This window comes from Peromyscus eremicus, chromosome 9 (assembly GCF_949786415.1).
Source record: "Peromyscus eremicus chromosome 9, PerEre_H2_v1, whole genome shotgun sequence".
Taxonomy (NCBI): Eukaryota; Metazoa; Chordata; class Mammalia; order Rodentia; family Cricetidae; genus Peromyscus; species Peromyscus eremicus.
The window spans coordinates 71,536,832-71,553,405 of NC_081425.1; the positions used below are offsets into that span (position 1 = coordinate 71,536,832).

General features: G+C 42.0%; 1 protein-coding gene across 1 annotated transcript in view; it reads left to right on the top strand.

The window, feature by feature from the left end:
* Window positions 1–2,907: 2,907 nt before the first annotated feature.
* The window catches only part of Slc35f4 (solute carrier family 35 member F4), a 234,811-nt gene continuing 221,144 nt past the window's right edge, over window positions 2,908–16,574 (top strand). The window contains exon 1 of the mRNA XM_059274497.1: window positions 2,908–3,087. Coding sequence (XP_059130480.1) covers window positions 2,985–3,087 — 103 coding nt within the window. The 5' untranslated portion in view covers window positions 2,908–2,984. The remainder of the gene's footprint in view (window positions 3,088–16,574) is intronic.

Consider the following 16,574-nt stretch of genomic DNA (forward strand, 5'->3'; position numbering starts at 1 on the left):
AAACTCAGAATCACAGTTGGATGCCCTTGGTTAAATGCCTTGATGATATAACTAAAATGTTGCAAACAGGAGCTAGAGAGATGACTCCATGATTAAAAGCATTTCATGCTCTTCCAAAGGACCCAGACTCCATGTCAGATGTTCACAACTGTAACCCCAGTTTCATGAAATCTGATGCCCTCTTCTGACCTCTGACCCATATGGATACACATACACACACGTCCATGTATATTCACACAATACTTAAATCTTTTCAAAAGTTGTAGGCAATTTTTAAGGTTGGAGAATGATTTATGAGGAGTAGAGGAACTGTGTGAAGGATTGCCACAAGCATCGTGAACCACTTTGAATCTTCATTTGTTAAATTACCTCTTTCCTTAATTCTTCCAGAATAGATCTGAGGCAATTTTATAAAATTGAATATCTGTCTTGATTGTGGAAAGTAATTTAGCATGTAAGGGCATAAAAATGCTTTGCAAATTCTCCTCTCCATATAATTTCTATAATTTTACAAGGATGTCCAGAAAAAATATCTATAAAACCAAAGAAAAACCACTATTATATTTGCAAGTGAGCCCTTATCACTAGCAGAAGTTTATATATATAATTTCATTTCCCACCATTGAAAAAGCATGTTCTAGAGTATAGCATCTACCTGTGATCAATTGACCTTTGCAAATGGTTAAAGACATCTGTAAATGTTCTCCTACTTAAAATTGTATTTCCAAGGCAGACTATGAACAGTATAAGCACTCACAGGGCAAAATCAGTTACCTTCCAAGTCTGCATATTAATATATTTGTTACTTCTGAAGGTTTTTTTGTCATTTCCCAATTACTCTCTTATTAAATGCACCTTAGTGTGTTCTGTTATAACGAATGATATTAAATGCATACTATATGTAATACAGGCAATTTATGTTTTATAGAAACTTTAAACAAAAGGAATATTTTAAATTAATATGACTGATATATCTTTCTGTGTGCAATGAATATATTTTATATACGATTTGCTATACAAATAGTAAAACTAACAAAATCATGCTACAAATTACATTGGAGTCGGGATGAATATAATGCTTTCCTTTTTTTGCTTCAAACATTTAGCTTTCTCCCATAGCTCTGTGCATTTCTCCCATTGAAAAGCGTCACATTTGACCTTTGGCTCTGTCTGACCTTTTCTCTGCTTTCACACTTCTCCTCTAACCCAGTAAACAGGTGCAGCAGGAAATTGGTTTCTTTAGGGACTCTCTTCACAGCCACACCCATTTGAGACTCAGTCTGTTCTCAAGATGCCTTGTAGAGCTTTGTGTCTGAATAAAGATGATCAGCCCACTGTGAAATGCAATGCTGCACTTTCACATGTTAAAGCCCATGTCATCTTAGGAAAATGATTTGCACATTTCTTTGTTCTTTTTGTGGTTTTGTTTTGGTTTTTTCTTTGTTGTTGTTTTTTTTTTAGTTTTTGTTTGTTTGTTTGGCTGGTTGCTTGGTTTGGTTTGGTATGGTTTGGTTTGGTGTTTTGAGACCGGGTTTCTCTGTGTAGCCTTAGCTGTCCTGGAGCTCACTGTGTAAACCAGGCTGGCCTCGAACTCAGAGATCCTCCTGCCTTTGCCTTCCAAGTGCTGGGATTAAAGGCTTTTGTGCCACCATGGCCTGGCTGGTTTCTTTGTTCTTAAGGGCCCATCCACAGTGTAGAGACTATTGGGAGGCCTTTGAAAGGAGCTGGGAAATGAACTCACATTTCTGCTCCCCACCCCTAATGACCTTTAGAAATGTGAAAATTGGCAGGGATGTCAAATACCTCTGGGGGTTAGGTGGATCTGACTGCCTCCAAGATAGTGGCTGCCTCCACTCCTCTCTCGTGTGTCCTTTCCCAAAGGAGGTGAAGACTGGAAGATTATTTTTAGGAGACTGTGGCTGTGAACCAAAGCAGGGTAGCCCTTTGCTCCTTGCATTCACCTAACCCCAGGGCCTCTCATCAACTCTGACAAGCCACATTTGTTTAACCGTTGCTCACTCTGATCATAGAGCTTCAAGAATGTTCTGCATAGACAGGAAGTCTTTCTCTTCGGACTGTAGCAACAACTCATGTGCCCAGATACAATTTGAAAGGCCTCACTTCTGATGAGTGTGGCAAGAAAGAAGAACATACGTTTTCTTTAGATTATGGGATATTTGGAGTGGGCAAATGAGTGTGCTGTGCTCAGATGCGTGGCCCTAGCCTTTGTTGTGTTTATTGGAGGGCAGAGGGTCCTGTGAGGACTGTAACTCTTCAAGTCTTTGTGTCCACCTGGATAATCATTCCACACACCACCTGCTGGGGATTCGTTTCTTTTTTCAATTCGTAGAAAGAAAAAAAGGATCTTTGGTTGTCTAGACGAATTGCAAGGATCAACGCCTGTGAGTGCTTTCATATGCTCAGATCCAAGGCGGGATGGGCAGCAGGATGGAAGAAACGCAGGGTAGGGGAAGAAGTGCTGAACTACAGTGTGCATCTCTTGAATTACTTGCCCCTAGTTCTGTATGGGTCTCTCCCACCCACAGCGGTCCACCCTGAGCACCTAGCGACCATCCCTTCCCTGAAGTGGGCTGGGAGGTGTCTACTTTTGGCCCAAGGGTTAATGGTGAAAGTCAGAGAGCAGGTGGGGCGCCCACATGCGTCCCAGACCTGGGTGGGCGTCCGAGGTGAGGGGGCGCTATTCGGGCAGCAGTGAGCTGGTGGCGGGCGGGAGAGCTGCCAGGCTGACGGAGAGGCCGGCCAGAGTGGGGGCCGTTCCGCTGCCGCCGCCGCTGCCGCCGCCGCCGCTGTGATGCGAAGCCCGAGCTGCGCCGGGCGGTGGAGTCAGAGCTGGGGCGCGGGAGCACGAGCTGCAACATCAGCACCAGCGGCGGCGGCGGCGGCGGCGGCACCTGCAGCAGCTCCCGGGACCCGCGCTTTGATCTACGCCCCGCGGCGCCGGGAGCCGCCGCCCCGCGCTCTCTATGGATGTCAAGGCGGCCCCCAACGGGGTAGCCACCATCGAGGACCGGATCCTGCGGATTACTGGCTACTATGGCTATTACCCGGGTTACTCCAGCCAGAAAAGTAAGACGCCGGGAGGCCGTCCTGAGAGAGATGAGGGTGGGAAGTGGGCGCTCCGGAGCATGGGGGTGGGGTGCGGGAGGGCGCGCAGTGGGACACCTGCAGCCTGGTCTGTGCTGTCACAATCACATCCCTGGCCTCTTGGACCTCTAGGGAGAAAAGTATGTCCGCCGTCTGCTGTCCTCGGTGCTGAACCTTGAGGCAGTCGTGGGAGCTGGCCGCTTGAACCAGGAGTTTGGGGACAGTCGCAGTCTTGGGGGTGGAGGCGTGCGGAGGATAGGCGAGCACTCCTGAGCGTCGTCGGTCAGCTCACTGGTGGCTGATTTATGCCTGAAGGAGGCTAACATGGCTGTTCCACTAGCTGACCATCAGCCCTTGGGCTACCCACTCGGAAAGGCTTTACTGGGTGCCAGGGTGCTCACCTGGCGCTGGGGACGAAGACAGTGGGGGGCATTAGTTGGTTGCGGCTGGGCTGGCTGGGTGGGTCAGCTTGTTCACCGTGGGCCATTGAAATGTTGCCAGTATTGGAACTGCTCATGATAAAACGTCCTTAGAAGGTTCTCCATCCTGAGCAGAGAAAAAGAACCTGCTTAGGTGCCTGAATTGCGGAGCTTGAAGCGAGAAATCATGCAAAAGGCGGGCAGAGTGGGACTGGGAAGCCAGACACAGCCACCCGCCCCCGCTGCACGTCGCGGCCACCTCTGAGCTGTTGGATTCCAGTTTTATTCTGGCTAGGCTAAGCCAGTCTGCATGGATGATCTTAGGTTTGGGGAGCAGTTTCATCTACACACATACACACACACACACACACACACACACACACACACACACACACACCGTGTTGTTGAGAATAGAGGTGAAGGGGGCCAGTGAGGGGCTCTATGTTCCTAGTCTCTACATTCTATTTTCTTGATATATAAACCCGCCACTGTATCTGCTGGGATTAGTTCTGCCAACCACCAAAGTGAAGCCTGTTTTTTGTTTGTTTGTTTGTTTGTTTGTTTTTTTCTGAACTGGGAGAGTAGCTTCGCTTTAATTTCCATGCAGGTGGAATTTCAGTTTTTCCTTACCAAAGCATTTCTGCCACAAAAGAAGGACCTTAACTGATGATTCTGCTGTTATTTTTAACCAGATGTGCCTTAGATGCATTCTGATTGGTATTTATCTCTGGCAATTTGGGATCATCAATATTACAGGTTCTGTGTGAAGCAGAGAACCCACACTAATCTTGACACATAGATGAAAAAGCGCTTCATTTCTCATGTAACTTTGTCCTGGGATATGCTGTTTCACCATTGAATAATAACCTGGGAGCATTGTCCTGTGGGCCATCCTCATACAGATATTTTCCAGTTTAGTATTTTATCTGCTCTCAGGAAAGGCCTGTCTGCTTTGGATGTTTCTATCTAGCTGTTTTTAGCAGTAGTGGCTTACATTATTCATTTCCATACAAAAGTAATTATATAGTGTTAGAATTTTCTGGAAGGAAAATAACATGCTGTGGAACATTCTTTGAAACATTTTTACTACAGGCTCAAAATTTTGTAGTTTTTCTTTTCTTTTCCTGTTGGCAAAGGGTGTCTTCTTTAACCTTAAACACTTGAACTGAAATCTTTACTAGATCTTATGGAAATTATTTGAACGCCATCTCTGAATATTTAAATTAGAAACCAGGCGTTTGGGTGGTCAAGAGAATTTAGAACTTGTCTCTAAAATTACAGAGTATTATAATTTTTGTGACAATGGTATTTCGGTTAATGAAGAGCAACCCAGAAAGAATACTGGGAAAGTAGCATTTTAGATAAGAACATGTTCATATTTTATTTTTGTACTTGCTCAAAGAGCTGCACATGTTTCATTTGCAAGACAATAACAGGGCAAAAAAAGGGAAGTGCATCAGCCAAGGCTGTAACTGGAAGCAAAAAGAGGATAAAGATGCTTTTGGCATTGCTATTAGTGGTAGGCACTTGCTTAAATTCAGGCCACATAGTTCAACCACTAAAGATAGCAAATCTCAGAAAAACAGAGAGACACGGGTAGTCAAATTTAACTCTCAGGATGTATGTTCTTTCTGAGTAAGAGTGACATTGTCATCTCGCAGAGAGAGAGAGAGAGAGAGAGAGAGAGAGAGAGAGAGAGAGAGAGAGAGAGGAAAGCTGGAGGAGGGCCAGGAAACCAAACACCATGAAATAATCCCGCTCTTGATGCAGGCTTCAACTAGTAAACAAACACATTGAAGCAAACCAGTACAATATGGTCAATTGATTTAGCTGCTACCAGGACTGAGCAACAGCTTGGGGAAAGTCTGGAGGAATCTATTTAGGAATAAGCTACAGCAAGGAGTATCAGATATGCAAAGGTAAGGTGGCTTTTCCCTCTCCTGACTCATCACATATGAGATCTTCAGGATGGGGTGCTCTCTAGAGATCCATGCTGTTTGCCGTTTTGGAGATAGATTGGGGGCTCATTTTTGGGAAAATATGTCAAGATTAGCCTCATGTCAATGTACCTTGTTTCTAAACTTATAACTCATCAAGAACAAACTCTGATATGGTGAAGAAATTAAAAGAAATTTAATCAAATATAAATAAATCAAGGTATTCTGTGGGCCACTGATCCATTAAAAATTTCTGTTCAATGTACTGATCAGTTTACTGAACACACACACACACACACACACACACACACACACACACAGAGGAGGCATAGACTCATCTCCTTGTTAGTGGTTAATTGAGCAATTCCTACATATAAGGAATATGTCCAAAAAAGACATATAAAAGTCTTTTCAATTTTAGAGTTTTAATTCTCAGAGAGAAGGAACCAGAAAATAACCATATTTTTTGTATGTGTCAAGGTGATAGTGATTTTCAAAACATTACAACAGGATGAAAGGGCTGAAATTCTGGGAGTGGGGAGGCAGAGCCTGTCACAATGTTACATGGGAAAAATTAAGCAAATCTGTGGGGAACGTGGAAGAGTTAGCCATGTGAACATCAGGAGGGAGACATTCCAGGCAGTGGGATCAGCCAGTGCTGGGTACCTGTCTGGCATGGCAGAGAAGCAGTAAGGGGGCCTTGCATGATGCAGTGAGCAGCTGGAAGAGGATCCTGGGAACAGAGGGAATCAGATGAGACAGAACCTTATAGGTCCTTGTCAGTCCTTTGGGTTGTTCTCTGAATGGCATGGAGAGCTTTGCTTGGGTGCTGAAGATGAAATAAGATAACTTGGCTTGCTCTTCAGAAGGATCAATCACACCAATTAGTACATTATTTTGGTAACCTAGGTGAGAGATGATGGTGGCCTGAATGACAGCATTGGAGGTGGTGATAAGTGTTCAGACGCTGGGTACATTTGAAATTAGAACCAAAGGGATCTCCTGGTGAACTGTTTGTGGTATTGATAAGAAAGAGAAAAACAGAATTTACAGTTTGGGGCTTGACTAAGTTGGAGTGGTCGTGAGCCCATGTGTGGAAAGTGTCAATGATGGATAACATTTCAGATATACTAGGAATGCCAGAGGTAGAATAAGTTTGGAGTTCCAGGATGTCTGACTTGGAAATGCACTGGGGGTTTTCCAGCACTTAAATGTTTTTTTTTTAATTTTAATCTGAAACTGGATGAGATCTCCAAGAAGTAAGTGTATGTAGAGAAGAGATGAGGTACAAGGGCTGCACCCAGGAGCTCTCAGACATTAAGAGGTCAGGAGGAAAAATTGAAACCAATAAAGGAGACCGAGACAGCCTTAAGGGGAGGTAGGAGGATACTTGGCAGAATGCAATGCGGTGGAAACCATTGATGTTTCAGGAGGAATGGTGAGAGGAGTCCAGTGCTTCAAAATGTCAAGTGTAATGAAGCTGATAGCTGACCATGCACTTGACAATGGAGGGCCATAGAGACTTAATGAGACTGTGGACAAGAATATTGTGGGTGGGATCACATGCGCTAGAATGCGTGTAAAAGAGACTTAAGGGGAGAAATTGGAAACTGTAAATATAGATTCTTTAAGGATTTTTGTGCAAAAGGAAAAGAAGAAATGAGGGCAGTAGGGTCAAAATGGGTTTAAAGTAAATAGGACATTTGCATGAAAAGATGAATAACTCAATGTACAAAAGTTAGTGATGGCAGAGAGACAGAATATAGAAATGACATTGCTTTCAAAGGAATGTGGAGAGGCCAAAGATGTGGATTAGGCTCTGGAAGATGGATCTCTGAAATGGTGGAGGTCTTTGGAACTTCTCTGCTGATTGCTTTAGTGTTCTCCAGACTGAAGCAAAACTGTCCACTGAGTGAGGATTGGGAAGAGGCAATAGAGGTTGTCAGGAAGAAAATGCATGAGTTGTTAAAACAAACAGACAAACAGAGGAACTTCTCAAGCATTGGGGTCACTGGGTATTTCAAATTTCTGGTCACAGATTTAAATTGAGAGTAGCCAATAGACTGTCTTCTTCTGACACAGCAAAGGCATGGAATGAGTCAAGTGGAATTCAGCTGGGCTGGAGAAGGTTATTTTATTCCTTGAATTTAATAAATTCCAATGAATTTAATAAGAATAACAACGGCAAATGAATTGTATCAGGGGAGATGGTATATGATTGAACATGGCTCTTAAAGTTGGCAGAAGCAGAGAAGAGAGGAGATAAAGAGAATTAGGAACAGTTGGGGAAAACATGGGAAGATTGAGGTGTTGAAGGTCTCAGCATCACTAAAGTTAGTGGAAATAAAGTTAGGAGTTATGTGGTTAGAGGGAGGGCTGAAATGTAGGATGAAATAGGACATGGGGTGCTTCTCCATTGACATAAATATCTTTGTTTGTCAAAAGAGGTCTGGAATCACTGTCTCAGCACAGCTTTGCTGCAGGTCAGCCTTGGCTTTCAAGAGTCCAGCGGTTCTCAGAAGAATCCATCAGTAATTTCTAAAAACCTTCCTACCTATCCCTGGTCGCAGGTAGCCAGCAGCCTTTCCTTGACCCATGCTTTTGTTCTTGTCCTATTTTCTTTCTGTAGACTCTTTGAGACTGGGTTCTGTAGTGATAGTCTATTAGCAGCTGAAGATTTGTGGTAAGCCCTGCCCCTTGCTCTGTGCCAGCTGTGACCATACTCTATCCAAAGAAGAACTCTTTCTAGGAGAGAAAAATTTAAATATGTTCCCCATCCAGAAATGGTAAAGTTTAAGGTGACAGATCAATGTATCTGGTGTGATCACTACCCAATGCACACGCAAAACATTAAAACATCCCATTGTGTCTCAGAAATATGTATCATATATGTAAATCAAAATAGATGAAGAAAAGAATTCCACCCACTTCTGACACTATGGTCCTCTGAGTGTGCCAATGGCTGATTCAACTCAGCAGTTCCCAAGGTCCTGCTTACATTCTGCTTTATCCAGTTGAGCTCATTCAGTCTCAGACTCCTCCATGTCTTATGCAAGTGTACTCTTAGGCTCCTCTGTTTTCTACATCGAGGCCCATATTCCAAACTTTCTAGTAGCACACCCACCTGAATTCCTCCAGGCATGTCACATAAAGAAACAAGTAATCATTCCGCCTTTTTCCTTCTTATTATGCCTGTTAGCTTCCAATATCTGTATAGAAGCAATTACCCACACCAGAGTTCTGGAGTTCTTCCCCAGTCCTTTCCTTTTATAGTTAATAAGTCCTATCTGTTCTACTCCAGCTATGTGCTTTCTGTCCTTCCTGTCTCTGCATGGCTGTGTCTATCATATTTTTCCCAGTTTCAAGCCCTTCTAGCACAGCATGCCTACTTAACATTTCTTTCTGTAAAAGTCTGTTTGTCCAACTTCCCTAACCAAATACCTGGAAGAGTGTTTCATTTTCTGTGAAATAAAATCCAAACTCTTTTAGGATATCACAATTCAAGCCCAGCTTATAAATTCTATTTTAGTACACACATTCCTCTCCATCCGAAGTGCCAAATAATACATGCTTAATGCAGAAAATCTGGAAGGCACCAAAGCAAAGAAAGATTAGGACAAAATTATTCATAATTCCACCACCCAGAGGTGATTAGTGTTAACAGTTTAGTATACATCCTTTTAATTTTTTTATAACTGCACATGTACATGTTTTTATTTTATACCAAACATTTCTCCTATTGGTCTATAGTAATAACTTAATTTTAATTTATCTATCCTTTTTCATCTATGCAAGTATCTTAACCTACTTAACTAATCACCAGCATGTGCTTTTAGGCCTGATTTTTCTTCTCTCATAAATCCCATCTGGTCTCTACATACCCTGATCTGAGTCTCATCAAGAAGTAGCTTGGTGTTTTAATGACACTGTTGCCTCCACGAGCTTTTCTTTCTCTGAGCATTACTAAACACTGGTGCAGATGCTTCCTTCCCTGCATGCCCTCCTAGCAGGAAAAGCTCCCATTTATATTTAAAGTCTCTGTTTTAAATATTGTCTTATAGGAATTGTCTGCTGGCCCCAGGCTGTGTTAATTCTCCCTCTGTGTTCCCAATATTGTGTGCTCACATCTCCTCTGAGACTTAGTCAGCCATCAGGGGCTGTTGGCTTTGCATGAGACTGTTTGACTCTCAGAGTTTGGGGAAGATGAGGACTTACTTTTATTTCAGCTTGGCAAATTGCTCTTCTCTGTCAAGTTTGTTGTACTCATGAATGAATGGTTTCAGTTTCCTTCAGAAAAAAAGGAACCTTTTTCATTGTAAAAGAAAGAGTTCAGGATGCCAGTGACGGGAGGACAAGAACGATTATCACCACCAACGGCCAGGTCAAGAGGATGCTGCAAATAGCAGCCTGTGATCATCTGATCCGATGCATTGAAGCTTGTGAATTCATGAGTCCTTATGGCTGTCTTAAAGTTTTCTGTGTTTGAGTGAAGACATAAAAGAAACACAAAACCGTGTATATTTATGAAAAGCATAAGAAAGACGATGGAGTCTCCCCCACTCTCTCTTTTGAAATGGTCCTATTGATCTTTGTGACACATTATTGTATTTCTTAACATAGGAGTGATTTATGTAACTTCATCTTACTAGTGAAATGACTGCAATAGATATTTACTCCTTTTTATATTTAGTGTATATCCTGGTGACAAGATTTGTGCTTCTTTATATATGAGGGGTGTGTCTTGTAAACAGTTATAAATAAGTACCATTTACATGCCTCCTTGATCAGAATTTTTGCTGTGCTGTTGTATAGTGTGGTAGTTTATTATATATTCATAGAATATGAATTGAAAACACAAATGTATAATAAACTAGACAAACATATTGTGGTGATTTGAATAAAAATGGTCCCATAGGCTCCTATGGAATGGCACTATTAGGAGGTGTGGTTTTGTTGCAGAAAATGTGTCCCTAGGGGGCAAGCTGTGAGATCTCAAATGCTCATGCCAGATTTAGTGTGACATTCACTTCCTGCTGCCTGATGATCATGGTGTAGAACTCTCAGCTCCTTCTCTAGCACTGTGTCTGCCTGCATGCCACCATACTTTCCTCCATGAAGATAATGGACTAAACTTCTGAGCTATAAGCCAGCCTCAATTAAATGTTTTCATTTATAAGAGTTATACCATGGTCATGGTGTCTCTTCAGAGCAATAAAACCCTAAGACACCTATTATAAAATACCACTGCTATTTATCCACATTAGGTATAGCATTACCTTTCAGATATATGTTGTTTGCCTATTCTATGACCTGTTGGAGAATGAGATCTAGCCCAAAGGCCATAAACTTTGACAATGGGAAAACACAGACAAGCCCATCCTTCTGCTCAGCCACTTGGCAGCCTTTTAAATTTGTATACAAGGATTAATTTATCAGGATAACAATTTTATTTCTGTTAAAAAAAAAAAAGAGGTGATAACATCTGTTTCACAGTGTATTGTTTTATTGTTTTTGCCTTCTGTTGCTGTGAGAACATTGACCAAAACCAACTTAGGGATGACAGGATGTAGTTCATCTTACAAGTCACAGTCCATCAGGGAGAGAAGCCAGGACAGGAGCTCAAGCAGGAACCTGGAGGCAGGGACTGAAGCAGACACTGTAGAGGAGTACTGCTTACTGGCTTGCCTCCAGATGTGTTTAGCTACTATTCTGATCTATCCCAGGACCACCTGCTCAGGTGTGGTACTGCCCACAGTTCTCTGGGACCTCTTCTATCAGTTAGCACCCCCTAAACAGAAGAATTTGGTGGAGTCAACTCCGAAACTGAGGGTCCTCCTCCCCAGCTGTGTCAAGTTGACAACCAAGATTAGCCATCACACACAAGTGGTTGAGAGGATTATATAAATACTTCCTACAAAATATCTGCCTATTAATGCCCAATTCAGTATATGAAAACTGCTATTTTGGAGGAAATGAAAGGAACAGGTATACAGTTCCAAAGGGACTCACTTTTTCCTTAAAGAAATTATTTCTTTATACCCACATTGTATTTTGCATGGTTGTTGCTAAAAATAAAAGTATGTTATCAAGATGTTAAAGGCAATTTACCAGTTATGACATTCACAATGATGCCTGTTTGTGGACATGCCTTCCCTTCCATCTGCTCATGGTTGACCCAATGCTGTAACTGAAACACTCCTACCTGGACTGTAACAAGACATATTTTGTTTAAAATGGACTGGAACTCATTTGCCACAAATATCTGTATCATAGACTAATCCAAAAGAAAGGGGAGCAAATCCAGAATCAACAAGAAATAGAATGAGTCTGCATATCTGGAGATACAGGAACTCAGCCATCGAAGTGGGAAGAGTGGCTGGAAAGAAAAAGGGGGAGGGAAAAGTGGACTCCCAGAAGCAGGCTGTGTGCCTGGAGTGGATGGGGTACAGGTAGGATAAGAGGCAACAGAGGTGGAGGAAGTAATAGGTAAGGTAAATTTGGCAATGGTCTATGGGAAGTAGCATTGTTCTTCCCCTATGTGGAATGTTAAGGGGAGAGCTCTTTCTAAATGCTACTTTTATAGCAGTAAATATAACAGACAGGCTGTTTTATGTTGTAGTTAAAAAAATATCTTTGTAGTCCCTATAGTTATAGTTTTTTAGTTTAAAATCATGTAATTACTTCTAAAAATAGAGGAATATAAAGAAGAAAAATAATCTTGCTTTCTTAACATAACTACTGATATTTTGGCTAATTTCTTTGAAATCTTCTTAAATACATATGGGGTTTCATTTCTTGATCTTTTAACAAATAGAAACTATAGTGTTACCATTGTAGCTATAATTCTGATACACACACACACACACACACACACACACACACATACACACACACACACACACTTTTGTGCCCTGTCTTTTTAAACTACTTTCTTAGGATGATTTGTTTATCTGCATTGAGAGGCCAGAATTGAATTCTTTCAGAACTCTTGGCTTACAGAATTTGTACAAACTGGGTCTCAGTCATTTGAGACTAAATACAATGGAAAGACCCAGAGTGTTAGTAATGGCTTATTTAGATTTGGAAGCTGTTGAAGGGTCCTGCGGTGTCTCTGTGGGATTGAAGCACAGGGACACACTGCTCTATGTGGGAATCAAGCAGGATCCTGTGATTCGGGAAACAGGAAGCCCTCTCTTTTCTGGTAGGTGTTCTTCATTCTCATCTCTGCAGCAGGCTGGTTTCTCTGCTTCCTTGTCCAAATGGTCAAAAATAGTCACTGCCACCAGTTTTAGTGTTTACGTGTCCTCTATTCAAGAGCACAGACAGATTGAGCAAGAGTCTCTTACTTCTAAATCCAGATTCCTGGGAAAAGCCACTCTTTGTTCCAATTTATGGCACATGCATACTCTAGATGCTATTGATGTTGGTAGGGCAGACTTACTGCTTCCTGGCTACCTGACTGGCCTGCAATATTCATGGTGGGTGCAAGGGACTTTTTTAGGGAAAAGGGTCAGTTGACCAGAAAGTCATCTTGATAGCAATTTGTTTCACAGAGCTTTGCATACATTTGTTTTTTTAAATCAAATCATAGACTTTAATACTAGAATTGGATAGATAGCACAAATAGGTGAAGGTTTTGCTGGGCAGGCATACGGACCTGAGTTTGATCTCCAGAACCCATGTAAGCCAAATGTGCATGTGCTTGTAATCCCAAGTTTGGGAAGCAGATACAAGCAGATATCTGGGGCTCACTGGCCAGCCTGCCTAAACTGATAGATAAGCTCCAAGTCAAGGAGAGACCTTGTCTCAAAAACAAGGTGGACAGAGCCTGAGCAATGGCCCCTGACATTAATCTCTAGCTTCCACATGCAGACACATGTATGAGACCCTCTTCTTCCCAAGTTTCCATCTGTTCTTCTGGCTCTGATGCACTTTTAACATGGATCTACAGCAAATTTGGTGGAGTTATAGACACTGTCCAATCTTACAAACTTGAAAACTCCAGGTGTCTGCTCAGGGTGAAGTCTCCAAGGAGCTTGCAAATGGCATTGCCAGCTGCTTGTGAAGCCTTATTGAGGGTCACTGATTAAATCAAGTTTAGAAGACATACTTCTTTTTCTAGGTCAGAGAGGGCAACATCCCAGGGCCTTCAGACTCAGTGTACTGTAATCAAGGATGACATTTAACATTGTATTTTTAAACAGGGATTGAAAAATTACAGTCCTCTGCAGCCTGGGGTTTGCTATTTTTAGACTTGGGCTAGAGCCAAGATGGCCCCAGTGAGGTGTCAATAATGTTTTCTTGGTCCTGAAAACTGGGCATACAAAGTAAGAATTATTTTTGCCTTAGTAAAGATGAGATTCCTAAGGGCGTCAGAGAAGGAAAGTTTTCCTACAACCATCTTACCATGCTCCACACCACATGTGTTTGGTGTCTGTCTTGAGCTTTTGCTTAGGATCGTGTTTAATTATATGCATTTTATAGGAAAGATTCAGCCCCAGTGAGTTCAGGAAGGATTTGGAGCACCATCATCCCTGCTTGGAATCAGGGTGACAGTTTCTGCAAAAGTGGCATGCACACCTGAAATTGTTCCACTAGAATTTCCAGAGTCTTTTTAGAACAGAAATACTTGGCCGAGCGGTGGTGGCGCACGCCTTTAATCCCAGCACTCGGGAGGCAGAGGCAGGCGGATCTCTGTGAGTTCGAGGCCAGCCTGGGCTACCAAGTGAGCTCCAGGAACGGCGCAAAGCTACGCAGAGAAACCTTGTCTCGAAAAACCAAAAAAAAAAAAAGAACAGAAATACTTAGAAGTTGAGAAAGTTTTGGTTTTCAATGATTTCACAACTGTGAATACATGAATCAGATGTTGCCTTGGTTGACCTTTCCAATCCACATTGAATTAGTAGCCACAGTGATTTAGAATAATGCTGGCAGGTCTTTTGTTGCTGTTGTTATTGTTGTTGCTGTTGTTGTTGTTAGAAAGTGCCTTACGAGGTAGCCCAAGATGATCTTGAACCTACAGCCCTCCTGCTTCCACCTCCTAAGTGAGGTTACAGGATGACAGCACCATTGTGAGCACCTCATGGTGATCCTTCAAGAACCTTCCTTGATTCTTACCATCCCTCTGGTTAAGGTCTTCAGTGGTGTAGCAGCTTGAGTGAGAACGTCTCTCATAGGGTCAGATATTTGAACACTTGGTCCGCAGTTGGTCACACTGTTTGGGGAGACTGGAGATTGTCACTGGGGGTAGGCTTTGAGCACTGAAATCCCCTAGCCACTTTCTCTTTGCTCTCTACTCCCTGTTTGTTTTTGAAGACACAAGCCCTCCGTTTTCTTCAGCAGCCTTGCTCGCTGCTTGCGGCCCTGCCTCCCACATTGATACACTCTTATCCTTCTGGAACCATAGTCAAAGTACACTCTTTCCTCCGTAAATCGCTTTGATCATTGTGTTCTAATACAGCAACAGAAAGGTAACGAATGCAAGTGGTTTCTGAGACTCGTCAGAAAACGACGAGATTCTGAACCCAGACCACAGAGTCCTCTGTCACTGGCTCTTCAGCTGGCTCTACTCCCCCTCACTGTCCTTGTGCTGTGTCATCTTGGCACATGCTCCAGAACCCTCATGCTTTTGGACTGACAAAGACTTTGTTCTCTCTTCCTGGGCTGCTACCTGGTGGCCCCCTCCTCGCTGATCAGGCCTTATATTAAGTGCCATCACCTCAGAGAGGGCTGCTCAGCTCCGCACTCCATCATCTCATGCTCTCTGCCTTTGAAGCACTTACTGCAGCCTGCGATTACCGTTTCTGTTCATCTTTGTGACTGTTGAATGTGTTCCCTGCCTGCTAGACTCTTAGTTCCCTCAGCGTAAGGATGGCTCCGTTTGTTCAGTATTATGCTTCTAGCACAAAGAACAGTGCATGTGTACTTCACAAATTGTGTTGAATGATTGGGCCTTATTAAAAAATTCAAGGAGACTTAAACAACCTTTTTGATTGGAATATTTTTAGGTGTGCAGGAAAGTTATGAACATAGTACAGAGCATTCCCGTGTTTCCCTCTTAGCTTGGCCCACTGTGAACACTACATCACTATGTTACATGTGTCAAAACTGTAAAACCAATATTGGTACTTGGATATTAATTAAACTCTAGACTTTATTTGGATTTCTTCTATTCATCTTCTCTTTCTCTTCTGGAATTTAAACCCAGGGTGCCCCCTCTGCCTTTACTTGTTCTGTGTCTCAAGTAGGATTGAATGCATTGCATTTGGAAAGCAATTTCAATTTTTGAGAAATTTGCTGGATATTTTATGGCTTGAATTAGGTTAGATTTTAAATTTTAACTGCTAGTTTTCAAGATGATATAGGATTAAAGTTATATTTGAAGTGATTCTTGATATGACATGATGTGGCATCTTAGGGACTTTTCTACAGTGTAGAACAGTGAGTTCTTGACATTTCAGTTGTTTAATATTTGGAGGGGACACACACATATTTGAAAAGATAAATAAATCCATTAATTAATAATTCAATCCAAATGCACACATATATGTATGCCAATTTTTATTCAGTTTATTTTATTATGTGGGAATTTTACTTCTATGAACAGATTATTAAAATGTAATTCTATTGAATTTTATCTGCTTTTTATATTTTATTATTATGGGTGTAAAATATAATGGTATTACCTAGAAAATTGAAATAACTCAAACTGGTTAACTGAAAAGGACCCTCAGTTTTATTCAAAAGTTGGTTTTACTGAGAAAGCATCAGTCGTGTGAAGACAATAATTTTGGAGTGGTCTGAGCACAGTGACCTGCAGCCCACCTCTGACATTCAGTTGCCTTCCACTTAATGAAATCCTAACAACTTCTAAAAACTCTGACTCATAAGGACATGAAGTAGCAAATTAATTTAGAAATCTCACAGCTTATTTTGCAGGAAGAAGGTGGACTTGCCTCAAGAAACATCAAATTTCCCACAACTCCCCATAGGGAACGAGTCACATCATTTCATTTACACTCAAGTCAATGAAATGGGTTTTGAGGAAAGATCTGTACTAACTATGCTATCTTTATCAGCAGGGAAGGAAAGATTAAGTCATGTCTCAAAGTTG